The sequence below is a fragment of the Neofelis nebulosa genome, chromosome 7 (assembly GCF_028018385.1).
Source record: "Neofelis nebulosa isolate mNeoNeb1 chromosome 7, mNeoNeb1.pri, whole genome shotgun sequence".
Classification (NCBI taxonomy): domain Eukaryota; kingdom Metazoa; phylum Chordata; class Mammalia; order Carnivora; family Felidae; genus Neofelis; species Neofelis nebulosa.
Window position 1 is genome coordinate 40,922,286 of NC_080788.1, and position 26,982 is coordinate 40,949,267.

The 26,982-nt window shown below is 53.1% G+C and overlaps 1 protein-coding gene across 1 annotated transcript; it reads right to left on the minus strand.

Annotated features, from left to right (window-relative positions):
- Nucleotides 1-2,879: 2,879 nt before the first annotated feature.
- PLEKHO2 (pleckstrin homology domain containing O2) lies at nt 2,880-26,656 on the minus strand. The gene is made up of 6 exons (XM_058737405.1): nt 26,505-26,656; nt 20,173-20,322; nt 15,573-15,689; nt 9,793-9,897; nt 8,149-8,247; nt 2,880-5,836 (listed from the first exon to the last, which is right to left on the minus strand). Exons 1-6 carry the CDS (start codon nt 26,514-26,516, stop codon nt 4,832-4,834), a joined length of 1,488 nt encoding a protein of 495 aa, XP_058593388.1. The 5' UTR covers nt 26,517-26,656; the 3' UTR covers nt 2,880-4,831.
- Between the last annotated feature and the right edge of the window lie 326 nt (nt 26,657-26,982).

Consider the following 26,982-nt stretch of genomic DNA (forward strand, 5'->3'; position numbering starts at 1 on the left):
TGGAGCCTGTCATTTCCCTTCCTCCGCCCACCCAGCTGGGAGGCTGAAGAGTTTCATCACAGCTGAGTTGTTGTCCTTATAAGGGAAGGGCCTCCTGAGCCTCTCCCTTGGGCCATGGCTGGCTGGTGGAGAGCCCAGCCAGCCTGGAGTGTCCTCCAGCCTCCAAAAAAGGTGGGGATACCCCAAGCCCCAAGTCAGCCAGAGGTTCCCTAGGCTGAGTGTCCATCTGAAGTCAGACTGTCCAGAGAAAAAGCAGGAAGCCCATGGTGGCCCCAGGCCAGGGCCCCAGGGGATCAGATCCAGATCCTGGCACTAACTTGTTGTCTCCTAGGCAAGTTGTCTAAGCTTGAATTACTAACCTGTAAATGGAGTGAACATAAATACAGCTTTCTCATGAGGCCACTGTGGTGACAATGGGAGGTGAGTATAGGCCTGCTAAATAGTATGTGTCCTGTGAGGCCACCAGGGTTTGTTAAACATTTTTTATGAGGCAGGCCACAGGCTAAGTGTTTCACAGCAACTCTGTGAAAAAGGGAGAATTAGCCCATTTTATAGACAGGAAAAACTGAGGCAGTTTGCCTAAGGTCACTTGTTCTAGTTGTGTCTACCTCCAGATCTAAAGTCATGGTTTTCTACCTGCTGCTTCCTCCAGGATCTTTGTTCCTTTAATAAAATTATGACAACAGGGAGGAATGTTCACCATCATCTCTCTACCCCCATGTTCCCCCCCAGAGCCTCCTCATAACGACATAGAAACCTCCACCTGAGTGTGTATGTGGCCTTTTCTGACAGCTATGTCTCATATGTCTCTGACATGTCTTGTGTCAGGGACATGAGAATAAAGGTCAGGAGGCAGGAAACAGGATTTGGAGGAGGGACACAACACAGTGGCACCAGAAAGACGCAGGGAGCTTCCAGGGCCCAGGCTCAGGCAGGGGCAGAGGTAGGGGCAATCCAAATGCCACCCCCCACCCCACCCCAACACTCCCTTCCCCTCTGTCTGAATATGGCCACCTTGTGGTTTGCAAAACCCTGCATTGTAACTACCCACAGGACTTCAGGCCACTGAGATATTGCAGCCACTATTCAAATGAAAGGCCTCCCCTTTTCCACATAGGCCTTCAGCCTCCAGAACCAGAGGGAAAGTTCTCACCACATCCTTCCTCAGCCCTATAGCTGGCCACTAAGACCTTTCCAGCAGCTGCTGTCTCCAAGGTGACCTTCCAGAGGGAACCTCATTCCTGGGCAAGGGGCAAGTGACACCCCTACCAATAAAGGGGTTCTTCTCCCTTACCTTGATTCCTCCTCAGAGATAAGGGACCTGTGAAGGTGAAATGATTCACCTAGGGTCTGCAGGCCACTCTTCAGCATGGCTATGACACATAGGCCAGTGGCAGGGGAATTCAGGCAGGACTCAAGGGTCATTGCCAGTCAATAGACCCTGAGTCAGGTGCTTCCTGTTATGTTGGCCACTGGACTTGTCCGGCAGCCCTCACAGAGGAGGAAGGGAGCCAGCCTTTGGGGAGCACAGCAGTGCTTTTTCACATCAGGGAGTGGGGACATTGTAAATCTTCCTTTCATAGGTGAAGAAACTGAGGCCCTTGAGGCTGAGGAGTCACCAAGGTCTCTGGGTGGGACCTGAACCTTGGCAGTTTGACTTGGAGCTCAGTACACTGGCCCAGGGGCTTCCAAAAAGCACTCAGTGAAGCCCTGGGATCCTGCTGAGATGCATTAGGGGTTCCATGGGCACATGGCAAGGCCCAGGCTAACCCCTAATCAGGACCAGGCTCTGAGGTTAAAATAACAGCTGGAATCATTTTGAATCATTATAGGGAACACCTGTTCAGGCAAGACTCCTCAATGAATACTAAATCTAGGGGGAAATTTTGATGAGGTGTAACATACTTGTGCAGTCTTAAAATATCTCCCAGATTGTTAGTTACAAGAGAAAAAAAAATCGTAACTATACAATAGAAAAATCAGACACCTCGACCAGAAGATCAAAATTGACATCACCAATGAAGGATGAATGAAGGTCGTATGTCTCCAGATGTGATGCCCTGAGAAGGACCTAGTATCCCCTATACAGTTTTCTGGCTAAGAATCCATAATCTCAATCTAATTCAGAGGAAACCTCACAATGAGAAATCCCAAGTGAGGAATGATCTATTAAAAACAGTGGGGAGGAAGAACTATATTCTTCAAACATGTCCACATCATGAAAGATAAAGGCTGTGGAAACACTTCAGATTAAAGGAGACTAGAGAGACATGTATACAATATTTGAGCCTCCACTGGAGGAAAAATATGAGATTATTGGGTCAAATGACAAAACTGAAATAAGAGCGATAATAAGTATGCCAGTGTTAAACTTACTGAAGTTGATAACTGTATTATGGTTACATGAGAGAATATACTTAAATACTCACTGAAGTATTTATGGATAAGGGACCATGAAAACTAATTCCCCAATGATTCAGAAAAAAATTATATATGTTAAAGACACAAAGCACTCAAAAGATAAACCAATGGGTCAATCTGATAAAGAATACGTGGGTGTTCTTTGTACTGGTCTTATTATTGCAACTTTTCTATTCGAAATCATTTCCAAATGAAGTTTCTAAAAATTGAAAAGCATTGTGCCTTACGACACTTAGCTCCCAGCCTATAGAAACATGTAGGTAGGGGTGGGGAGGGGGTAAAATCGGAGGGCCTGGCTGAGTTTAGCAAAGATGCAGCCAAGCCTATGGGAAGGAAGCACTAGAAGGAAGCTTAAAGGACCAGTGATGCCACTGACCAACCACTGCTTACCCTCTGCTTCCTTGAGGCCAGCCCTAGAGCTGGTCCCCACACCAACAAACAGGCTTGCAGCAGAGAAGTTCCATAAAAAGGGATTTATTGCCAAACTTTGAGAAAGGCGCTTCATAAACAGAAGACATGGAATGCTATCCTCCTCAAGGAGGCAGGCCAGGCAGACCCTGCATATTCCCAATCCTTCTACCCCTTCCCTTGGGGCCCAGGTCACCAAGGCACAGGGAATCCCTTAAGAACACCATGATGGCATTAGGTCACTGAGATGGCCCCAGAGCTACTTGCTCAATCTGGTCATTTATCCGAGGAGGAAACTGAGGCTCTAGTCCCTGGAAACAGGTGACTTGGCTAAAGCCCCAGCTGGTCCAGGCTGCTGGTGGGGGAAAGCTGTTCCCCAAAAGATGAGTGCATGGGGCCATGTGACTAGGCACCTGATGCCATTCTTGCTTTCATACTGAAGGCAGATGGAGGGACAGGCAGACCGTGGCATGGGAGCCTTGTTTGTCCAAAGAGTATAGTTTGAGAAGGCCCGTGGGGGCTCATGGGTCAGGACATTGCTGTTCACCTCCACCTCTGCCCAGTATAGGCTGCAGAGTGGATATCTGCCCCTCCTGATCCCTGGCCACTACCCTCAAGAACAAAGGAGAAGTACAGTAAAGAAGGCATTGACCTGTACTGGCAGGTCTCAGTGGGCACGACTGGTGGTGGAGCAGTGGGCAGAAAGGCCAGGACATGCAGCTGTGACCCTCCCTGTCCTCTTTCAGTAAATAAAAGTGCACATGCTAAAAACCCCCTGAGCAGGCCTTTCAGAAGCTGCTCCTACTCCTATAGGTCCCAGGGAGAGTGGCTGTGCCTTCAGGGCCTCTGCACCTAGATGGAGATTGGGTGTGTTCCCAGAGTCAGGGACAAGTGCGGGGAGAATTGGGGTGGAGGGGAGGCGACAGATAGGGAGAGGCCCAGGCTGCGGGGTTGGACCAGGAAAGGGACAAAAGGAAATGCCTCTTCCACTAGGAAGTTCAGGAAGAGCAGTCCATCTAGGGCCTGAGCCAGAGGGGAAGAGGGGAAAGGGAAGTGATTTCAGGCCCCAACATACCCCCATCAGCATCCAAAGAAATGATTGGGATGTTGGGCCTGTTTGGGTTCAGGAGGAAGCATAGAGAGCCAGATATAAATCCCATCCGGGGAGGCACAGAAGTTGAGGTGGCTTCTCCTCTGAAGGTTCATTTATAATGAAGTAGGTACAGGATTTTCTGATGTTGACCTCAGAGCTATTCTCGGGTTCACCTCTACAGGAAATGTGCAGGGCTGGACACAAGCTGGTCCAGGGGGAGAGACTAGACTAGGAGACCCTTCAATTTCTTCCTCTACCCTGGAGTCCTCCAATCACAGTTCACCAGAGAGGAAGGCCTGCAGAATAGGAATCCCACACAGATGCCTTCCACCTGCCTTCACAGGCCCTGGCTGGATTCCAGGTCTCACTCAGCTGACAGAAAAACGTATAACTTGGACCCAAGGCCTTGGCAGCTATTGCGAGTAGGTGGGTAGGGAGGGCTAGTTACGGCTCAAAGCTGCCTCTGCCATGACGCTCTCTGCCCGGGAACATCTGGATGTGGGAGCTGTGGCGGGGTGGGGAGGAGGGGGGGCTCAGCTGTGCTCTATTCAGAAGTCAGGAATGTAAACTACTGGGGGTGGGAAGCAGAGATGATGCCACCCCCAGAAACCCCAAGTGCCATGCTAAAGCCCTGGGGCAGTTCAGAACAACCATGCAAGCAACCAAGTGTGTGCTCCCTGCCCAAGCCCAGAAACTGGGCCAGATAGTCAGATAGTGGTCCTGGGTGGCTCCTGGCACCATTGGCCAGGGCAGGGCAGGAAGGATACCAGGAATCTCCATAGTTCCTGGCCATACCCCCAACATGCCTGATGGCCTTTCTACGGCCTGAGCAGAAGCATGTTTTTTGGCAGGGCTGGGCTTTGATGGACTGGGTTGGCTAGGAGGGACCACGCCCTGGCCTGGCAGGCCCTAGGGTGCACTTCTCCGGTAGAGGGTCACCAGCTCTTTCCGCTTTTCCTGTAGCCCAGGTGCTTCCTGGCTCATCTCTCCCAGATCTCTGATTTCCTGCAGGGCTTGGGTGGCCTGCCTCAGCTGCTCCACAGCCTGGCTGAGCAATGTCTCAGCGCTCACAGGGGCCGGCTCACTGCCCAGCACCTGGTTCAACAGTTTCTCCGTCTGTTTTGAGGCCACCTTCACCTCCAGCTGGGCCCGATACAGCCGTTCTCCAGGCTGCCGTGGACGCCGGGGGCCTTCCCCAAGCAGGTTCCCCAGGGAGGAACAGCGGGGATGGAAATGAGATGGCAGGTCCCAGCAGGGCAGTGCTGTGGACGTTGTTGCATCCTTTGGGGTTGTTTCTGGGATGCCCGAGGCCTGGGGTGGATTGACGGGCTCCAGACTGTCATCCACGCCATTCACTGACATCTGTGCTGGATCTGGGGCCGAGGTTTCAGAGGCCTCAGGACTCTGGGCTGGCCCAGAAGCCACCATCCCACTCATGGAAGCTCTCAGTTTCTCTGATAAGATCTTGGGTGGGGGTGTAGGAGGCTTCCCACCCTCCTTGGGCACAGCCTCAGAATCCTCAGAGCAGGGCACCTGTAGTTCTGTACTCTCAAAGTCAGGGGCGTCCTCGGGGCTGGGGTTCTCCCAGCTCACCTTCAGTTTGTCAGGCAGCACCATGCTGGGGGTCTGCTCAGGGCCACTGTCCTCCTGTACTGGAGTCTCTGAGTTCGCTTGGTGGGACTCAGAGCTTGCTGAGACAGGGGATGGGGCTCTCTCCCCAGCAGGAGTCTCCACTCTGTCACTGAGGCTGGTGGTCTCCGGCAGTGGGGAAGGCTTGGTAGGAGGCATAGGGGGTCTGAGTGTCTCTTGGGGCTGGGCTGCACTGACATCATTGCTGGGGCCAAACACTGGCGGCCCACTATCTGGCACGTCGAGGTCCAGGCGCAAAAGCCCATCAGAAGCTGCATTGGCTACCTGGTAAGGGACAGTATACAGGTGTCATCCTGGATGACTGGCATTTGGATCTGTGCCCACCCATAAGGTACTCAAGTCCTCCCATCCAGGCTGCCCAGGCCCCCAGCCTCCCACTCTCCACATCCTCTGCCCTGGCTTCCAAGGTCACATGATTAGATGCTGAAGTGATTCTCTGATGAATCCTCTCCTCTCCCTCACTCCCACAGAACTCCCTGTTTTGGAATCACAAGCCAGGTCAGAGATAGGGTGTCGTCTTGGTGCCCCAGCCTGTGAAAAAGACTGCTTTTTAGTGGCAACTGTACTGGTCTGGGCAGCAAGAGACATGGCTCCAGCCCTGTTTTTGACCCCTTTCTGGCTCTATGGCCTTGAGAGAACTCCATCTGTGCAAGCACCCATCCAGGGGGGCAATGGGACCAGGACTCAAACACGGCCTCCCAAGTTGTCTCGAGCCCACTTACTTCTGCTTCCCCTCTCTGGAGACCGCTGTATGATCTGCCAGCCTCACGACCAGCCCTCCAGACCACATCTCTGCAGCCTTTGCCTGCCCAGCTGCTCAGCAGCCAGTGCCTACTCTCCTCATGCCGTCAGATGTGACCCCAGACACAGGCAGCCCCATACCGCAGCTGACCGCCAGAGAAGAACAGCTGCACTGAGTTGGCAGCTGCCCCGCACCTGGCCCGAGGGACCTACAGAGACACCCAACAGCCCCACGGTCATGGAGACCCTCCCAAGGAGCCTCAGAGGCCCCGGAGCAGGGCTGGGCAGGAGGCCTCTCTCAAGGTCCCTTACAGTGGGGGTCTTGGCTGAGAACCCCACTCCCATTTACCACAGGGGATCTGGCCAATACATACACTTGCTCAGTCACTGGGACAGGAGTGCCTCTCTGAATTCTTCTCAGGGGGTCCTTCTTCCCAAGACTGGCCCTTCCCCAACACATAGCCCTCCCCCTGGGGCATTCCCTTTCTCTCTGGCTACTTCAGGCATTCCCTCTGCGGGCTTTATTCCCTCAGCTGACAGACGTGTCATTTCAAAAACAACCAAAAACATTTCAAAAACAATCTCCCCAATGACCTCAGCCCCTTCCTTTCTCCCTCTTCCCTACCACGGTCCCCTTCCCTCTGGCACCCCCAGCTCTGCACCCCTTGGGAAACCTAAGCTGAGCCCTTCTCTGATGGGGTCACCGCCTGCCGCTTTCCCCAGACCTACCCCTGTGACTTGTGGCTGCCAACCTGGCTGATAACACATCCTGTGCCCTTCTCTCTCTGGAGGTGCCATTCACCTCTCTGGCTTTCTCTTCCTTGGCTGTCTACTGCCTGCCCCACACCCCCCCCGCTCCCCACCACCAAATGTAGCATTTGCTGAGGTTCTTTCCTGGCCTCCAAAATCTTTCCCCTCACCATCCACTCACCATCAGCAACATTGGTCAAAAAAGGGCTCTTCCCTTACCCTCACTGTGCCCATAACTTCTCCCAATTCCTGGTCCAGGGCCTCCATTCACCCAGTCAGGCTTGGGGCACCTCTGACAACCCTCCCCTTCTGTCTGGCCCACCTCCCCTAGCCCTGTATTCAGTGGCAAGCCCAGATGTCTCTTGCTTCCCAGGGTCTCTCCCATTGGCCCCTCCTGAGCCCTGGAGGGCCCACCTCCTCCCTCTTCTTCCTGGCCCCCTGCCTCTCTCTCCCTTAACCCAACCCATGCTACCCTGGGCATCAAACTGACCTCTGGAATGTACCCTCCTATCCATCCCATCCCCAGCTCCTGCACACCCCAAAGGGATGTGTAGTCAAAGGGACTCAGCACTCCCTAAACCCTCCTGCCTCAGCTCAGGTCATTCCTGTGGCCAGAGAGCTCCCTCACATCAAGTCTGACAACTGAAGCCCTTCTTGTCCTTCATGGGTCAGCTCAAGTGCCAATGGGCCCTCTGTGGTCTCTCTTGCCTGGCTTCTGAGAGCCCTCCTCTGTATAGAAGTTAGTCATAACTCTGCTTGAAGCAGTCTGTGGACAGGTCTTTTTTCCATCTGGAAGCTGAGCTCTGAGAAGCAGGGACCAGCCTCAGGGTCTTAGTGTCCCTTAGGAACCAACTCTGAGTAAGGGCAATGTGCAGACTCAATAAGCAAAGCAGGTACATCTACACCCCAAGCACATATAACAACACATGAGCCTCCACACACAGACACCCCATATACCACTCAGGAAGCCCCAGCTCCAAAAGTCTCCAGGAAAAAGGTGGCCCCAAGCTTGGCTACCACCCTAAGGAGCTGTGGTCCCAGGCTCACCTGACCTCCTACCTGTCTAAGCTGGGACAAAGTCTTACCTCCTTCAGGTGGACTCTTGTAGGTGGCCGGCGCCGCTGGCCCCCACGCACCCGGTCCCGTGTCACATGCTCCAGTGCACAGCTCTTGTCCACTTTTACCTGGGAAGAGGGAACAACGTTAGTGCCCAGCAGGCCTTGGGGAGAGGAAGAAATGCCCAGACATTAACCTGACTCAGAGGCAGGGTCTACACCCACATCTTCCCTTTATAGGGTCAGGGCCCTACCTCTGGCCCTCTCTTTAAGGCACCTCCCTGTGTCTGGACCTCTGCTTTGCTTCCTGTCCCTATATTGTCTTTGTCATCTCTCTGCAATCTGAGGCTCTCCCTTTCTCTGCAGCCACGCTCTCTGCCTCAGTCTTCCTGCCTGGATATGGGCTACCAGCCCTTGCCCTTCAGTATACTTGTGTATATATACAAACAGCCCTGAGGCTGTTTTTATGCTTAGCTGTGGGAGCAGAGAGAAGGTAGCCCATGATCCCCTGGTGCCTGCCTTCCAGAAAATGGACCCAGGCCTTCTCCCAGGTCCCTTGGGGATAGCTGAGGAGAGAGCAAGGCCTCTGCCCCTTTTGGGCCAGGGTGTCTAGAAGACAGAAAATCCTCTCTGATGGTAAGGAAAGACAGTCAGGAGTAGTTGGGAAGAGTAAATAAGATTTGCATGGGAAATCCAGACTCTGAACCCCGAAGTAGCTTGTCCTTGATGGGGAGTCTGGCTAAGACTCTTCAGCCCTTAGGTCAGATTCAGAGTCAGGCCCACCTTGGGTGGGGATGGGGGTGAGGTTCAACTGTCTCTGTTTCTGACTTTTCCACCAAAACTGGGCATACATCCAGCCCATGTTTCTGGGGCCTCCAATACCTGCAATATGCTCTATCACCCCTCACCCATGAAACGGGGACAGTTTCTCTAGCTAGTGAAGGGCTGAGCAAGATACAGTCTCATAAAACATGACATAGAAACCACGGCTGTGAGTCAGGAGACCTGGGTGTTAAGAGGGACTTGCTTGGGAAGATTCCTCCCCTCAGGTCTTCGGCTTCTGCAATCCAAGGGGTCAGTTTAGGTGGACCCCAGGTCAATTTTAGCTCAAAGAGCTACAAATCCATGATGTCAAAGACAATCCACCCTAGGAGATCTGGCCCCATGGGATACCCTGCCTACCTCAAACCTAATCACAGCCACTGGTGCTAGAGTCACACTACAGTACAGGGGGCTAGGTAGTCATTGCAGACGGATGGGGAGGCCCAGGGCCAAAGCCAGCCCAGCCTGGACTTTACAGCCAAACTGAAAAGAGAGCTTTCAAGCTCTCAGACACCCCCCGCTCAGACCCCTCTGGCCTGGGCCCACCTGCTGTTCTCAGCTGAGGCTGGGTTGGAAAGGATGCATGGCTACCAGTTAAATTCTACTCTCTACCTATTCACTTTTTACTTTAAAACAAATTAATTTCCTGACACCTCAGTTTCTTCATCCTTAAAATGAGAACACTTTGAGGGGTGTTGTGATTAAATGAGGTAACAACTGTAGATGTCCCAGTGTCTGTAGCATAATCTCAGGGTTGTCTGAAGTTGGGGGGGGGGGGGTGGGCAGGATCCTCTCTGAGATCACACATGGCGGGAAAGGAGACACAGAGCCATCCATAGGACTGCATCGCACCTCATCAAAAGCCTTGTTCTTGCCTCGGTTGATCCCTTCATTGAGGGCTTTGATCCAGGATTCCTTCTCCTCCCCACTGGTTGCTTGAAACTTGATGTCGCTGACCTGCAAGGGACATGGATGGGGTGGATGGCAGATGTTTAACAGAGTTCACATTTGGGGTCTTAAGGAAGTTTTCTCATCCCAGATCCCAAAGTCTGTGATGGCACAGCTGGTCAGGAGCAAACTGAAATGACCCCCCACAACAGGTCTGACAAGGGGCTTTGGGGGAGGGGAGGAGACAGATCAAGCAGAGAAGGGGCTGGCTTTCAGCATGATGCTGCCAGAGATTTGGATTCAAATCAGCCTTGCCCTGTGGAAAGAGCCAAGATCTGGTCTTATTCCATGTGACTTCCCCAGACCAGCTGCCTGTTTTTTCCATAAAGTAGGAGCTGTCCCAGTCTACATCCACACCAGGCTGAGTACAGTGACAGAGGTGACAGGTGTGAAGGGTGTCCATTGGTGAAGGCCCACTGGAACCAGGGCCACATGCAGCTCTCCAGAAGGCCCCACACTCAGCTCTGGCCAAGTGAAAAAGTCCCAGGGTATCCTTTCTGGCCTTGAATCATAGGTTGTATGAGAGAAAGGGCAATGAGGGTCAATTTCAACCCCCTCATCTTACAGATGAGGAAAACAGAGGCTCACAGATGGGATGAGACTTGCAAAAGGTGACATAAAGTAATCCCATGACTCAGGACTCTACACCCTATCCCACCCCAGGCATCCCTTCTCATCTCATGCAGGAGCTCCCAGTTCTTACATTAGAATCAGAGAGGGGTACCTGGCCAGCTCAGTTGGTAGAGCATGTGACTCTTGATCTTGGGGTTGTGAATTCAAGCTCTATGCTGGGTGTAGAGATTACTCAAAAATAAAAAAAAAGGGGCGCCTGGGTGGCTCAGTCATTTAAGCATCCGACTTCAGCTCAGGTCATGATCTAGCAGTTTGTGAGTTCGAGCCCCACATTGGCCTCTGCTGACAGCTCAGAGCCTGGAGCCTGCTTTGGATTCTGTGTCTCCCTCTCTCTCTTCCCCTCCCCTGCTTGCGCTCTCTCTGTCTCTCAAAATTAAACATTAAAAAAATGTTTTTAATAAAATAAAATAAAGTTAAATTAAATTAAATTAAATTTTAATTTTAAAGTGTTTCTGGGGTGCCTAGGTGTCTCAGTCAGTTAAGCATCCGACTTCAGCTCAGGTCATGATCTTACAGTCTGTGAGTTTGAGCCCCATGTTAGGCTCTGTGCTGACAGCTCAGAGCCTGGAGCCTGCTTTGGGTTCTGTGTCTCCTTCTCTCTCTGCCCCTCTCCCACTCATGCTCTGTCTCTGTCTCTGAAAAATGAATAAATGTTTAAAAAATTTAGGGGCACCTGGGTGGCTCAGTCGGTTAAGCGGCCGACTTCGGCTCAGGTCATGATCTCGCAGTCCATGAGTTCGAGCCCTGCGTCGGGCTCTGTGCTGACAGCTCAGAGCCTGGAGCCTGTTTCAGATTCTGTGTCTCCCTCTCTCTGACCCTCCCCCGTTCATGCTCTGTCTCTCTCTGTCCCAAAAATAAATAAACGTTAAAAAAAAAAAATTAAATTTAAAAAGAATAAATGTTTTTAATCTTAAAAAAAAAAAAAAAGAAGAAGAAACAGAGAGCAGCTCAGAGAACCCCCTCCCTGCCGGGATCCAAGATCAGACAAGAAATGGTAGAAGGAGCAAGACCACACAAACAGAGGGACCACTTTGCATGGCAGACACAATAGCAGTAGAGTCTCTGAGTTGGACAGAACACTGCTTACAGCTGGCTGACCTTGAGCCTTAGTTTCCTCATCTGTAAAAAGACAAGACCACCACAACCTGCCTCATGGAGCTGTGAAGATCAAATATGTATCTGAAGTGTTGACTGTGGAGCTGGGCATAGAGTGAGTGCTCAGCAATAGGCATTATCACTGTTGGGGCTCAGGTGGTTAAGTGTCCGACTCCTGATTTCAGCTCAGGTCATGATCTCACAGTCCCTGAATTCGAGCTCTGTGTCAGGCTCTGTGCTGAGAGTGCAGAGTCTGCTTGGGATTCTCTCTCTCTCCCTCTCTCTGTCTCTGTCCCGTTTGTGCACGCACTTACTTGCTCGCTCTCTCTCTCTCTCTCTCAAAAAGAATAAAGAAAAAAAAAAGGAATTATCACTATTGCCTTCCTTCTGACAAAAGAGTCCCAGTTTCCTCATCTGGATAAAGGTATAATGCCTAACCCAAACAATGCTGAGGGAATTAAACAGGACTGATGCCAGGGTCCCTGCACACAGTAGGTATTCAGTAAATAGTTACTGAATGAATGAGCCAGTAAATGAATGAACTGGCCCAAAGTTCCTTCCCTTGCCCTGTTTTTGGGTCACTGCCCACTCTGACCTCAAGATGCCCTAGTTCTTTGTCGGGCGGGTTGCCAGCGTGCCCATCCCCCACCCTGGTGTTAGATAGCGCCTTCCCTCCGGACACCTTCAATGTTATGTAACACCACAGTCTGCCTGGCCCCCACAGCATCCTCGTTATATAACTTCTTCCTGGCTGCTGCCGCCTCCTCCTCATACAGGGCCCTGGGTCCCACCCACCTCCCCATGCCAGGCACAGCCAAATGCTCATTTGCATGACCAGGGTAAATTCGATCCTGGCAGCAGATCTGCAGTTAAGTCAGAAACCCCAGGGCACCTTGGCAACTGCCTCTTAGCCCAGCCATCAGGGCTGCAGGGGGCTCAGGGAGGGACGGTGGCAACATCCAGGCTCTGCAAGGGCCTACCCAGCCCTGTGATGGGGACTGCCAGAAAGGCAGCCCAGGGCCAGCCCCTTGGAGCCTAGCTGCTGCTCCTTCTTGCAGGCTCCGAGATGGTGGGGCCCCTGCTCAGTGGAGGATTCAGCATGCCGGAGAGCTGCAGAGACATACCCTTGAAATCAGCCACAGATGGAGCAAGAGTAGGGCAGAGAAAGAGCACTGGCCTGGGAGTCAAGCTAAGAGTTCTAGTCCCACAAACCCACATTGCACAGGCTTATGCACTACTTGGGGCCTCAGTGGGACAAGATCAGAGGCCCAACCCAACCTGCAATCCTTCCCCAATGACCAGCCTACCTGAGGCAGGCCTGGGCATGGAAAAGGGGTCAGCCTGTGTTCTCTTATTTATTCATTCATTCATTCATTCATGCATTTATTTATTTATTTATTGAGACGAGTGGGGGAGGGGCAGAGAGAGAGAAGGAGATACAGAATCCGAAGCAGGCTCCAGGTTCCTGAAGCAGGCTCCAGGTTCTGTCAGCACAGAGCCTGACGTGGGCTCAAACTCACAAACTGTGAGATCATGACCTGAGCAGAAGTTGGACGCTTAACCGACTGAGCCACCCAGGCGCCCCAGCCTGTGTTCTCTTCTGCTCCCTGTGAAGGAGGTGGCTTCAGGAAGACCTATTGTACTGGCCAAAGGAACCCCCTAGGAGAGGGAATGCAAGGTTAAATGGGACCCAGTCCCACTCTAAGGAACCTTGTTATCCTGGCTGAATGAGCCAGGCATCCCACAAGGGGGACCAGAATGGGGACAAGTGGAATACCAAGAAGTTGTTCCTCTGGCCCCGCTCCTGGCCCTATGTCCTAAAGAGCCACAGGCTACACAGGTCCCTCTCAAGCCCTTCCAAGAAGCCCTGGGGCACAGGCCCTGCTTGGAGTTTCAGAACCAACAGGACTGGCCACAGAATAGGCCCACATGGCCTGGGAAAGAGGGGAGGACAAAATGGCAGAGAGGAAAAAAGTGGGAGGGGGAGAGAGGCAGCAGGAAAGAGGAACGGGCCAAGCTGGCCGAGACCAGCAGGGCAGCAAGGCCCAGCTAGGCCACCCTGCTTCCTGGCAGCGTCCGCCTGTGACCTCATGGCAGGGGTGTGGGGATGGGAGGCAGGGGGAGAGGGGCATGCAAGACACTGGCGTCTTTGTTTATTTGATTAGAGGGGGGAAAAAGGCGGCCTCAGGACCAGACAGCCAGGGTCATGTGACCTCCTGGCCAGCATGTGGCCTCACTGAGGATGGGGAACACCCAGGGCGATAGGAAAGGAGGGTGAGAAGACATGGGAGACCTGGTGCTCCGGGCGGTCCACCATCTGACCTCTGGGGAACCCTGCTGTCTGTATGAGTTTCTCGGGCGGCGAGAGTCAGGGAGAGCTGGAACTGGATGTGCTGTCCTCCCACCGCCCTACAGCCCCCACAACTTGCTCCACAGCCTCATCTCCCTGACTTATCATCCTGTTCCCAGAGTCACCCACAGCCGATCTGAACTCTTGGCAGGATTGGGGGGTGGAAGGCAGGGTGTTGGCCAAAGCAGCTAAGAATGCAGCTGCACAAATAGGCCTCTCTGAAGGTAAGTCCCACACTGAGCTAGGCCCCACCCACCTAAGCCCACCATCAGCTTATTGTCAGAGCTGGGGAGAGAAGAACAGCACTGGCAGAGGACAGAGAAGCATGACCCCATCTGCCTCACATCCATATAAGCTCACTCAGAGAGACACACGAAGACCCAGGCAGACCCATGGTCAGGTGAACACTCACCTCTACATAATGTACTCTGCATGTAACTCACACACATACACAACTACAGTGCCTGCTCAGAGAGGAACAGGCAGGGGCTAACTGGCCTGAAAGACCAAAATGTGGCTCTCCTCTTCTTAAGAGCCCTAAGCAGCAGATGTCAAGTGAAACCTGGGCTCAACCCCCAATTCCCAGAGCTCCACAGTTGTTTCTGTGCTCCACCCACTGCAGAGTAGGACAAAGGGTTAGTAAATAACGCACCACAGCCTCCTCCAGGGCCCCAAGCCCCAAGCCCCAGCACTCAGAGGACTTAGGCTCCTGGGCCTTAAAGCTGGGGGAGAACAGAGTAGCCTCCAGCAGGCCCAGACCAGATGCTCCCCAACCCCCAGCCTCTGTGACTCAGCCTGACTCTGCGAGGCTCCACATGATGTGCAGGGGTTGGGACGAGGCGTGGCCCAGCTGCAGATGGGCGCGAGCTGGAAAGAGGTGCTGTACATGCCTGCCTCAAATCTAAACTCTCTCCTGACATCTGTGAAACTATACCATGCATCAACACCCACCCAGACTCCCTGCCAGAGAAATGTGCAAGCAGCAAACATCATCTGCATACACAGCATGTCCCAGGGGGAGAACCTCCCAGGCAAGAGACTTTCTCCGGCTTCAGCCAAAAAAGGAAAGTGCAAAGGGAAGAAAGCTGGGGGGCCGCAGGTCTCTGAGCACTGAGTCCAGGACGGAGGCAGGATGGGTGGCCCACCCAAGAAGGCCTGAGATGAAGTGGAGGCCATAGCCTCCCCTCTGCCCCAGACTGTATCAGTGCTGCAGGCCTGGTGGGCTGAAGGCCTCAGTCCCCAGCTTTCCTGTCTCAGCCCCTGTGCCTCATGTGTCCAGGATGTGGGGAAAGGCCAAGGACCCCACCTCCAACTATAGCCTGGGAAGGAGGCCCCAGTGCCTGGAAGGGGAGAGGGGACCAGACCTCAAAGCAGTGCCCCGAATGCATCTCCTATCAACCAGGCAGTGGGGAGACTCCAGGCCAAAATGAGCAACAGGTCTAACCTGTGGTAGCCTCTGGGTTTGAGCCTCAGCCACACTCCAGAGACCCTCCAGGAGCTACATCCAGGGGCCTGGCCTGCATTAGAAAGCCTTCCAGGGGTGATCTTCCCAAACCAACCCAGGTGGACCTGGAGGAAGGTCAGACAGCAGTGGGCATAGCCCTACCTTGTTCCCCGGGGATCGCTGCAGGATAAAGCGGTGTTTACGCTTGAGGAGGGCACGAAGGTCCTGGCACTTCTCATAGCTTCCCAGCTCCACTGTCTCCACACACTTCTGCTCGTCCTGGGGAGGGAGACAGAGGGGCCATGAACTAGTGAGAGCCAGATGCACCCAGACCCTCCAACACCCAGGCCCCACCGCAGACCCTGATCTCAGTCAGTGAGGGTATCAATCCATCAGAAGGCAACCTTGAGCTGCCAATCAATCACAAGATGTGGTATTCAAACCCCGGCAAGTAGACAGTGTTCAGTCCATGCTGGCTGGAGGGAGGCTCAAGGCTCAGCATCCACGTGAGAAATGGGGCAGCCAGCCTGGAGGTGGGTAGCAGGGCCGACTCAAATGTGCCTAAAGCCAAAGGAAGAAACGGGAAGCTAGAGAAGCCTGTCTGGCGGTCCATGTAGGCCCCGAGGCCAGGCAGAGATTTGTGGAAGAGGCAGTCTGGAAGAGGGAGTAAGATATCACAAAATGAGAGAAAAAAAAAAAAAAAAAAAGGCTTTCCAGGCAGAGCCACAGAGGGAAGTTTGGGGCTGCATGCCTGCCTTTACCACAATGATCCTGAAGTGACTTCCCCATTTGGCATCTTCCTCTGCTGACCCCTGGCTAGGTGAAGAGGCCACTCTCTGTGGCCTACACAATGAAGATGGCAAGGGTTCCTTCAAAAGCAATCCCCCCACTAGCCTGCCACCCTGAGGCCTCATCACTAAGAAGACCAGTGGCCAGGACAGTGGGCCAGCCTCTTCTAGGCCACCGAGGACACTGGCAGGGCTGCCTTCCTGCCCAACAGCCCTGGCACTTGAGTATTTTCTCCATTTGGACTCCACCTACCAGGTGCCTCTCCAGCAAGCTGCCTGGGACAAGCTCCCCAATGTTGGTCAGTTGCTTCCTCTTCCAGGGGAGACCCAGATGGAACAACTTCTCACTGTGCTGCATTCTCACCCTTGAGCATCCAGGGAAGAAGAAGCCAGCCCTGGGGGTGGGAGTTAGAGGGGAGAGCTGCCCTAGATGCTGGCCAACAAGTTAAGGACATGCTTGCTACTGGACATCACTCAGAGAGCCAGCAAAAGCATCCCCAGGGACTGCGTTGGTGCCCTGCCATTTTGGGTGGAATATCTGGGAGGCAGTGACTCAACTGTTTGCAGAGGAAATGCCCTGATTTCCCTCCATGATCCTGATTTCCCTCCATGATAATCTGCATATTTTAAGAAACCCTGACACTTAGCAAGCACTTTTGCATCTCTGATTCTCCTGAACCTCTCAATCACCTGAAAGCCCAGAGCCCTAGAATTGACCTCACTGTATACAGAAAGAGAATGAGGCCTGGGGGCGAACTGATTTGCCCACGAAGCATGGACACAAATGCAAGGGGCAGAGCCAAACTCAGACCTATATCCTGATGCCCAGGCTGGAGCTCTTTCAAGCACACCACACTCCTCCCAGCCAGTCAAAGGCTTGGTGATCAATGCCTTAGCAACAGGTCGCTCTATAGTAGTGGTTCTCTACATGTAGTACCTGGGCCAGTGCAGTAGCACCACCTGAGAACTTGTTAGAAATGCCAATTCTCAGGCCCCATCCCACTAAATCATAACCATAGGAGAATGGACCTAACAATCTGACTTTTAGCAAACACCTCAGGTGATTTTGATGTATGCAAAAGTTTGAGAACCTCTGCTTTACACCAAAGAATCTCAACCTTGTTAGCACCTGGGAGCTTTAAAAACCCCAATGCCCAGGCAACATCCCAGACCAATTTCATCAGGACCTGGGCATGTGGAACCCAGGCATCAGTATTTTCAAAGGAAAGCTAAGGGTGATAACCACTGACCTGCTCTCTGTTTGGCCCCTCAAGGGAAGGAGAACAGATAGATGGTCAGGGTGACCTGATCTTTCCCATCCAGGTTCAGTTAAGTGTCTTTTCCCGTGTTTGCCTCCAAGCATCTCTTTGCAGCCCCTAGTCTCCAATCCTTTTCAAGTTCCTCCACTCAACATGAAGACTAGTAAGATCCAGGAAACTCTCCCACCATACCCACAAGCCTGACCCCTGATGCTTTCTCTCCTCTGAGGTCCCCCATCCACAAAGCACCTGCCAGGAGCAGGCACCATACTAGGTTCTAGGGACACCGTGCCATGGGGAAGAACAGTCCTCTAACTCCCTGCTGGGCATCTCTCTCTACCCTGTGCTGCATGTGTCTGCTCTCTTTTCTGCCCTACAAAGGGCAGCCCTCAACAGGGGCACACATAGGACCAGTTTGCTGGACTGAATACCTGACTCAGAGTAAGACCCCAGGAAGTCCCCTCTCACCTACATCCAGAGAAAGGAAGCTGCCTGGGGAAGGATGCCCAGTCCCAGAGAGAGTAGCTCCCCATGTGCAGAGGCCTCCCTCAACTGGACAACTAGTAGCCCAAATATACCCTCCTCTCCCTGGGAACAAAAAGTCAGTCCATCCCCACCACCCGGCTCCCCAGGGTTGCCTGACCTGGGTCTCCTCTCCACCCGAAACGCTGAATCATCTGGCCCTTCTGCAGCTCAGAAAAACGGATAAACCAGCAGGCACTGGGCGGGGGCAGCATTTTTGGAATGTCAGCCTCACTGACAGCAAAGAAACAGCCAAGAGTCATTTGCACTCGCCTAGTTCCTTACATCAGAAAGAGGAATTGAACTAATAAGCATTTCTCAATTCCTACTCCTGGCCCAACCTCCCCCACCCCTGAGTGCAAAGTTCTTGAAACTGCACTGAGGTTTTTAATAGTGATTTTTTTTTTTTAAGCCTGATTTAGATGTTTCATGTTTACGGGATGTAAAATCCTTCCTGCTTCCCAGCTGTGGCCAGGTGCAGAGACACAGCCCAGGACAAGTCTAGCAGCGCCTGACAGGCTGACAGCTTGGGGGCTTGTCACTCAACTATTACGGCAGCTGGGACTGGAGGAAGGTGTGACAACTGCCTTTATTTATAAAAATATCCCCCTGCTGCCGCCACAGCACATCCTAATTTGGTGACGGCAGCGGTTGAGAACATCTGGGGGGCTCCCTGCATAATTCATTCCCTTGCCCTCCTCCAGCTGCTTCTCTGACACCCCAACTCCATGAGCCTGGGGACTCAGGCAGGAAAGGCAAGGTGCTTCTCAAAGGCAGTTCCTCTAAACAGTTAGATCTGGTTGCCCAACCTTTCTTGGCCTGGGTCATTATGAATTTGCCAAGGTAACCTGAGGGATGCTCAGAAAGGATAAGAGGACAGGCAGAATCCCTCTTCTGCCCCCAGACCAGTTCTTCCCCATGTATTCCATCTGTCAGAGGCACACAGTGATAGCCCACTTTCAGTGGATGGGCCTTCTAACAGCCTCAGTCCCAGAACACAAACAGCATCCACAAGCAAAATTCACCTTTCCTCCTCAGATCTCACCCAGAGCTTCATCGACTCTTAACACACAATTTTAACATCCTTGGTTGTCCAAGTTTCAAGCCTACTGAAATGAGTAGGGGCACAAGCCTGAGGGGGGAGCTGAGGTCTCTGAGAAGCACAAGGACAGCAGAAGTGGCGACTGGCACTTGATGTTAAAGGAAAGAGAAAAGCTGAGAAGTACAGTCAGGCAGTATAGGATAATCTGATGATAGGGGACTCTGAGCCACGAAGGAAAGACTCACTTTAGTCCAACACCTTCTGTTGAATAAGGCAGAGGATATTCAACATATTTTAGAGGATTTCCACCAAAAATAAGTTTCAGAGTTTACTCGCCAGAATCTATGGGTAGAAAGAGCACTGGATTTGGTTTGGGTTCCCAACTCCTTCATTCACAGAGATGCTGAACAATCATTTGGCCACCTTGGGCTTCAATATCTCCCTCTATAGAATGTGATGTGATGACACCCTCACAGGACTACTATGAGCCTCATATGAGAGGTATGCAAGAACTCCAAACAAGCAAAGTTTTGGTTGAATGGAAGAAGCTCTAGTTTTCTGGAACACTCACTCATGTTGAACCTAGCCCAATGACAAGGAGTTACAGTATAGAAATACACTGAGGAGACACACACATTTCTATGTACATACACTTCAAAGGGCCCCTCATGCACGAGCCCGAGACTTGCACCTGGAGGTATTGTCCCCATACCATAGAGACCCAGAGAAGATCAGGCACTTGCCCAAGGACTCAGGTCTCAAACCAAATTCAGTTGCACAGCATGTCAAAAGTGGAGCAGGTGGGGGCGCCTGGGTGGCGCAGTCGGTTAAGCGTCCGACTTCAGCCAGGTCACGATCTCGCGGTCCGTGAGTTCGAGCCCCGCGTCGGGCTCTGGGCTGATGGCTCGGAGCCTGGAGCCTGCTTCCGATTCTGTGTCTCCCTCTCTCTCTGACCCTCCCCCATTCATGCTCTGTCTCTCTGTCTCAAAAATAAATAAACGTTAAAAAAAAAAAAAATTTAAAAAAAAAAAAAAAAAAGTGGAGCAGGTGTTCCAGTCCCAGTTCTGGGATCCTTCTGCTGGCCTGGGCTGCCATCATCCCTTTGCTTCCTGCCCCAGTAATCCCAACCTCAGGGCCAGGTGAGTCCTTACCTCATTCTCGTAAACCAGCAGCTGGGCCTGGCAGAGGAGCAGATATCGGTCTTTCCAAAGCCCCAGGAGGCCTCCACTGCTCTTCTTGATCCAGCCAGCCTTGTCGGCCATCCTCGCTCCCCGAGGCTTCTCGCCCCCTTCCTTCACACCCTGTAAGATAGCAACAGGACATGTCGTGAAAGCTGCTGACATGGGGTCACACAGTCCGATGGCCACACAAGGGATATGTCCCTCTGCTGGGTACCTACTCATATCATCCTACATGAGCTTCCCCACAACTCCCAAGGCAGGTACCCTTCCTTAATCAAGTATCAGAAATAACAGTAATAGAGGTGCCTGGGTGGCTCGGTTGGTTAAGTGTCCAGTTCAGCTCAGGTCACAATCTCACAATTCATGGGTCCGAGCCCCACACTGGGCTTTGTGCTGACAGCACAGAGCCTGCTTCAGATTCTGTTTCCCTCTCTTTCTCCCCCTCCCCCGCTCACATGCACTTTCTCTCTCAAAAATAAATAAACGTTAAAAACAGTTATTAAAAAAAGAATTAACAGTAATGACAACAGCAACAACAATAATAATAGCAATAGCCACCTCAGTACTGAGCCACACATCATCCCATTTAAATGATATAACTACTCTGAGGTGGAAGCATCATTATTCACATGGTACAGCAAACTGAAGCTCAGAGAGGTGCAGCAAACTGTGTGACTTCCCAAAGTCACACAGTGGGACAAACCCAGAAGTCAAACCGGGTCTCTGACCCCAGGTTCTTCCAGCTCCACCATTCTGCCTCATGGATTCATTCAACCAGTCCACAAACGCTATACTGAGCACTGACAACGTCACTGGTGCTGGAGTAAGCAGGAAACAATAAAAATAATGCATCTCTGTCCTCATAGAGCTGGCGATGCAGGGAAGGAGAAGCTGAACAAACACCAGACATAAATACATTAAGGAGCATGAAACGCTATGAAGGGAACAGTGAAAGGGGCATGAAGAAGGGAGTGAGAGTGGACAGTGGGGGACCTGGCTCAGGTCTGGGTGGCCCAGGAAGGCGTCCCAGAGAAGGACCATTCAAGCAGGAGAAGAAGGATGGAAGGAAGCAGGCAGGCAGTGGTAATCTGCCTCTCCATCCCTGCCCTTCAAGAGAATCCATTCTACGGCTTCCTGCCCCAAAGCAGGGGGTCCTCTGCTCTTAGTCCCACCACAGGCCAGGACTTGTGGGTGGCCATCCATCTGGTAAGGGCTCCAAGGACTCTGCCTTCGACCACAGGCTGGTACAGGAAGTAAACTCGAGTCCTCTTCTCAGACATGGGCAGCCACCCTGGAGCCTCCAGGCCAGCCCTCAATTATCTACTTAGGTGGCTGGGTGTCAGGTACATGCCTTTCAGATGGGCTCATTTCACCTCTGGTCCCCAGCACCTAGCACTGTTCCTTTACACATAATGGGTGCTTGAGAAATATCTGTGAAATGAAAATAAAAATACACCAATTTGCTAACCACTTTGCTTCAGTGACTGGTGCCCACAGCAGTGAGTGTGAAGGAGAGGGTAAAAGAGAGGAGGTCAAGAGCGTGTCGAATCTAGAGGATGCTAGAAGGAAATTAGCACTGACTAATTTTGAGTACTTTATAATTTACATAAAGTTCAAAAAAGGGGCCCCAGTTAAAAGGAGCATGCCTCTCCCCAGGGATACCCTGTGGCCACAGCTGGCTTTGGAAAGACAAGCCCAGGCAGAAGCCTGGTGAGCTGTCAGGGGCTGGGCAAGGGGCTGGGCATCTCCCTGCTCAATATCATGGCAAGGGAGCCCCAGCTTGGCTCTCACTGTGGCTCCACCCCTCTGAACTGCACACTCCAGTGGTTGAGAGTCTGAGCTTTTGACACCCAAGTCACACAGACCATAGGCAAGTCACTTAACCTCTCTAAGCCTTAGTTTCTTCATCTGTGAAATGGTGATAATAACAGAAGTTGCAAGGATTTTAACTCCATGAGGGCAAAGATTTTTGCTTTGTTTCATGCAATATCCCCAGTGCCTAGATAGCATCTGGCATACAGTAGGTACTCAATAAATGTTTGTTGAATAAAGATATGGCATATAAAGAGGTGCCTAGAATACCCTAAACTTGGGAAATGGTATCTGTCATTGTCACTGTTGTTGTCACTGGCATCCCTTCCGGCTCTCAGGGATGTTTTCCCTGGGCCTGGTTCAGAATTCGGGAGAAGGCCTTTATGGGCTTAGCTGCTGGGTCTCAGTACCCTAGGAGCTTTAGGAATGTGGTGTGCCCCTCAGCATCTCTCCCTAACTTGTAGATGACTAGACAAGTGGGGAAGTCAGATGGTCCCAAAGTATCTTCCCAGATGGGAGGAGTGTGGAAGTGGGAGGCTTGCCTATAGGCCATTTCTGAGGCACCCTGACCACGGAGAGAGGAGACTTCAGGGACCTTTGACAAGAAGGGGGAGGCTCTCACATCCTATCGTGCACCACTCCCAACACCAGAGACCCTGTATTCAGCCCCCATTAGCTACACGACCATGACTGGCAGGGGCCTCATCTCCTCAGTGAGCCCTACAGGCTGGCCCAGGCCCAGGGCTAGAAGGGAAGAATGGGAAACCCCACCCCACATTTCACACATCACACCCCTCCATCAGCAACTACAGTGGCGCTGTTGGCCACCTCCTCGGCCTGCAGACTCTCAGTGTCTCTTGCACAGAGCAGTAGGCACTGGTCTCCCACTGCTGAGCTCCAAGCTTGCCTCCTGCTTTTCAGGGGCCCACCCACCACCCCATGGGATCTCACACCCCTTTGTAAACTCCTTCCCCTTGTGACCTCCTAGGCCTGCCTCACCCACTGTCTGACACATGAAAACTTCCTGTCAGCTGGAAGCTCCCAGGGGGCAAGGCTGAAAGCTTGTGCCTTAACCACTGTCCTCTCAGGGTGTAGCAGAGCAGTGCCCAGTGAATACTGGGACTGAGTTAGCTAAAGAAGCCTTTAGGGCTGGGTGGGAACAGGGTGGGACTGAGGGGAGAAGGCACTTTGGGGATGTGGGGGGAAGTGACAAGGGGCTGGAGATGGCATGAACCAAAGCCCAGGAAGGGTCTCCTTGTCAGGAATTAGCCACAGCAACAGCCACCAAAGGGAGGCCTGGCTAGAGGCCAGAGTCCTGCTTGCCTGCTACCCTCCACCCTGCCCCTCTCCCTGCCCCTCAGACACTTCCACCAGGGGGCCTGGCTATGCCCCAGTAAGTTTTAATAAGTGGCCCCTCCTCTTGGCAGGGCTCACAGGGGAGGTTTTGTCTTGCTCAGCCCAGTTTCACGGCCTTCTCTCCTCTTATTGACCAGCTGACCACTGTTCTTCCTGTTTCACCCTCTCTCTTCCCACCCATCCTCACTCAGACCCTCCCTTGCCCACTGTGAGCAGCTCCTGAGGCACCCCTGAGCACCAGATTGGCTCCCCTTTGCTTGAGGTGGGAGGATCTCTGTGTCATTCCTTTAGGAAAAGAAAAAAAGAAAAAGATGTCAGGTCACCCTAACACTATGCACAGAAGGGAAGGGAACAGGTGGAAAGCCACAACACAGGCCATGGTGGAAAGACAGAGACAAGCAGAAGAAACCTTGTTGGCACCTCACACCACAGGGAGCTTATGACAACCTTTGCCCTTTAAGCCCAATGATGGGCTGACCAAACTCTGCTAAGATCCCACCATGTCAGAGCCCTGGGATGGGGTTATCAGAGAGGAAGCATAGACTCTGCCCTGAGGGAACTTGCAGTCTGATGGGGGCAACAGAGACCCTACAAGGTAAGTCTTCAGTCTGAGGGTGGGGAGGGCATCCCCTGCTCTTGAGGGCCCCAGCCTTTTGGGAGAAGATAGGACCTACCCGGAAGGAAACATGAGTCCCAGCTCTCTGGTGCAGTAGGGGTTTGGGGTTAGTTTAGGAAGTCCTTGCAGAAACTAAGGTTTTAGTAGGAGTGTGAGGCAGGCAAGAGACACACACCTTGGCCCAGAGGAGAAGGGAGGACACAAAGGGTATCAAAAGACCCTTCATTCAACCCCTTCATTATGGAATGAGAAAGTATAGCCAGAAAGGGCAAGAGATTAGCTCAAGGTCACAAAACCAGGGCTGGACAGGACACTGTCCTGCCTCTCTCTAGATGGACGTGGACAAATGAGTGGCCTGGAGCCACTAGAGGCCGAGGCAGGGAAAGGCATGACTGAGAGAGAGAAGGTGGGGGTGGAACCCCAGGGCAGAAACAGGAAAGAAACCCTAGGTTCTGGGTTTTCAACCTTACTCCAGTGGCTGCAACAATATCCCACATCTATATTCGCAGTTTTCAAAGCTTTTGGATGCATATCATCACATTTCTGGATTGCCCACCTCCCTCTTTTTGTGGATGGGGAAACTGAGGGCCTGAGAACTCAAATGGACAAATGCCCAGTGTCTGGACCCAAACTTCTTCACTAAGCCTCAGCCTCAACCTGGTAGCCTCAGACCAAGCTATTGCACAGAGGAGGTCAGTGAAGCTGAGGGGGGTTGGCACTAGGGTAGCTGAGCCCCCAGAGAGAAATGTAAGCTAGGGGAAGGGCTGCAAACAGCCATGTGGGAGTGAGGTGAGGCCAGCCTGAGGTCATGGGGCAGAGCAGGTGACTATGATCTAAGAGGTGTTTTAGAGAAACAAAGATGGGCAAGCACTAAGACCTAGAGAAACAAGAAGTGATTAGGAGAAGGAATGGGAGGACAAGAGTGAGGGATGCCTAAGACAAGGCAGGAGATAGGGAGCCCCTCTGTGTGGGGAGGAGGTGGGCAAGCCCTTAGATGGCTCAGGTATATGGGGAGCTCTTGGCATCTGGGAGTCAGTAAATGGCAATGTTAGAAACTCAGGACTAGAGGGAGTGCAGGGCTGGGCTGAGCTGGCCAGGAGACAAACCATTGGCCCAGGAGGCCCCAGGAGAACTTCCCTTAATTGGGGGCCAGAGCAGATCTGGAGATGGAGTAATCCTGTCCCACATCCTCTGGGAGAAGGGGAGGGGCCACAACCAGACAGTCTAACCCTCACAGCAGGGGCCTGGGGTGGGGGAGGGCAGCCCTACCCCTGTCAGAAAGAAACCACAGCAAATCATAGTGGCCTGACTTTGCCCCCTCCTTCCACCCACTCTGAGAGAGGGGGACACAATCACACAGGACCCAGGGAGGAGGCCAAGCCCTATATTTTATAGAAGAGGAAATGCAGGCTGAGAGGGGAAGTGACTTATCTACCATCCCACAGAAATGCAGGGCCTGGCCTGGAAGGAACCCTGACAGACACTGGCCCCAGGAAATAGGGAGCTGGACACTGATGGGGACACGGGCAGCCTGATCCCCTCAGGGCTTTCCAGCTGGCCAGGGTTATCCCAAGAGTGAAGCTTTCATTTTTTCCCTCCATCTATCCAGGCAAACACATCCCCATCCCTTGGGCTGGGAGGGACAAAAGCTGAGACCCCCTCAGAGGACAAGAAGCAAAGTCCTTGAGACTCAGCAGGTCCCGGCTCTAATTTATTCATTCCACATATATACATTAAGTGCTCACTGTGTGCTTCGGTGATGGGGCTGATGGGAGAACTGAGTTTGCAATTCAAGGGCAGGGGTCACTGAGTGCCAGAGCCGACTCCAGATCAAGAGGGTCCTGAGGGGGAAGAGGGAAGCTCAAGGCTGCCCAGCTCCTCCAGGGAGTTGGCCCTCCCAAGGATGTGGGGAAGGCAGGGGCCAGGATCAGCTCCTATGTGGGCCTGATTCTGGGGCAAGGGAGAAGATAGGAGAAAGAGGATCACAGGGACTTATACAGGGGAGAAAAAGGCAACTTCTCCAATCCTCACCACCAGACACGGTCACAGACTCAAGATTCCTTGACACAGGGACTCCAGACCCCACAGACTCTCCAGGACACTCAATCTACCCCTTCAGGATCAGACCCGGCCGACACGGGGTGTCAACAGTAACCAGGTTCGAGCCCAGTTCCAGGCCACTTCCAGCAAGTTATCAACTGACCAGAGCCTCAGTCTCCCCCTCAATCCAATGCGAACTATAACAACCGCGATGCCCACAGCTGGTGTGAGAAGCCAAAGAGATAACGTAGAAGGATGTGTCTGCTAAGTGCGGGACACGGAACACTACCCCCACCCCTGCTCTATCTGCCTAGCCTCAGCCTGGAGGGATGGGGGTGGGGTAGGGGTTAGGTGTCGGAGTCCGGAGAGAGAGGGCTGATCGGAACAAGGGCCTGAGCCTGCGACCCCAACAAATGTAAGGGGCTCGAAGACCCCAGCCCAGACCCCCACCCCCCCCCCCGTCTGGCCTGGCCCTCACCTCCTCCTCCATCGCGAGTCCGCAGAAGTCCGGCCGCTCCGCCGCTCACTCCCCGCGCCGCGCGGGCTCCGCCACCTCCATCCACACCCGGCCGGGCGGCGGCTCTCAGCGTTCTGTCCCGCGGGCCGCCCGGGGCCCAAGAAACTTCGGGGGGGCGGGGTTGGGGGCGGGGAGAGGCTTCCGGGGGCGAGGGGGCGGGGCCCAGGGAAGGGACTAGCAGAGCTGGGAGGCCCAGGGCTGGGGCGGGAAACGGGTGGGGCGGGGCCGGGGCGGAGGGGTGGAGCCTGGACGGGGCCGGGTGGGGGTTTGGGGACTGGATGGTGGAGCCAGAAGGAGGAAGCAGGAGGGGCAGGGCGGAGAGAGGTTTCCCCGACCGCCGAGGGAGAGGGACTGGAAGGGGACAGAGGGTGCGGGGACCGGGCGGAGGGAGGGGGTGGGGGCTTCCGGCTAGAGGCCGAAGAGAGGGACGCGGGCGGGG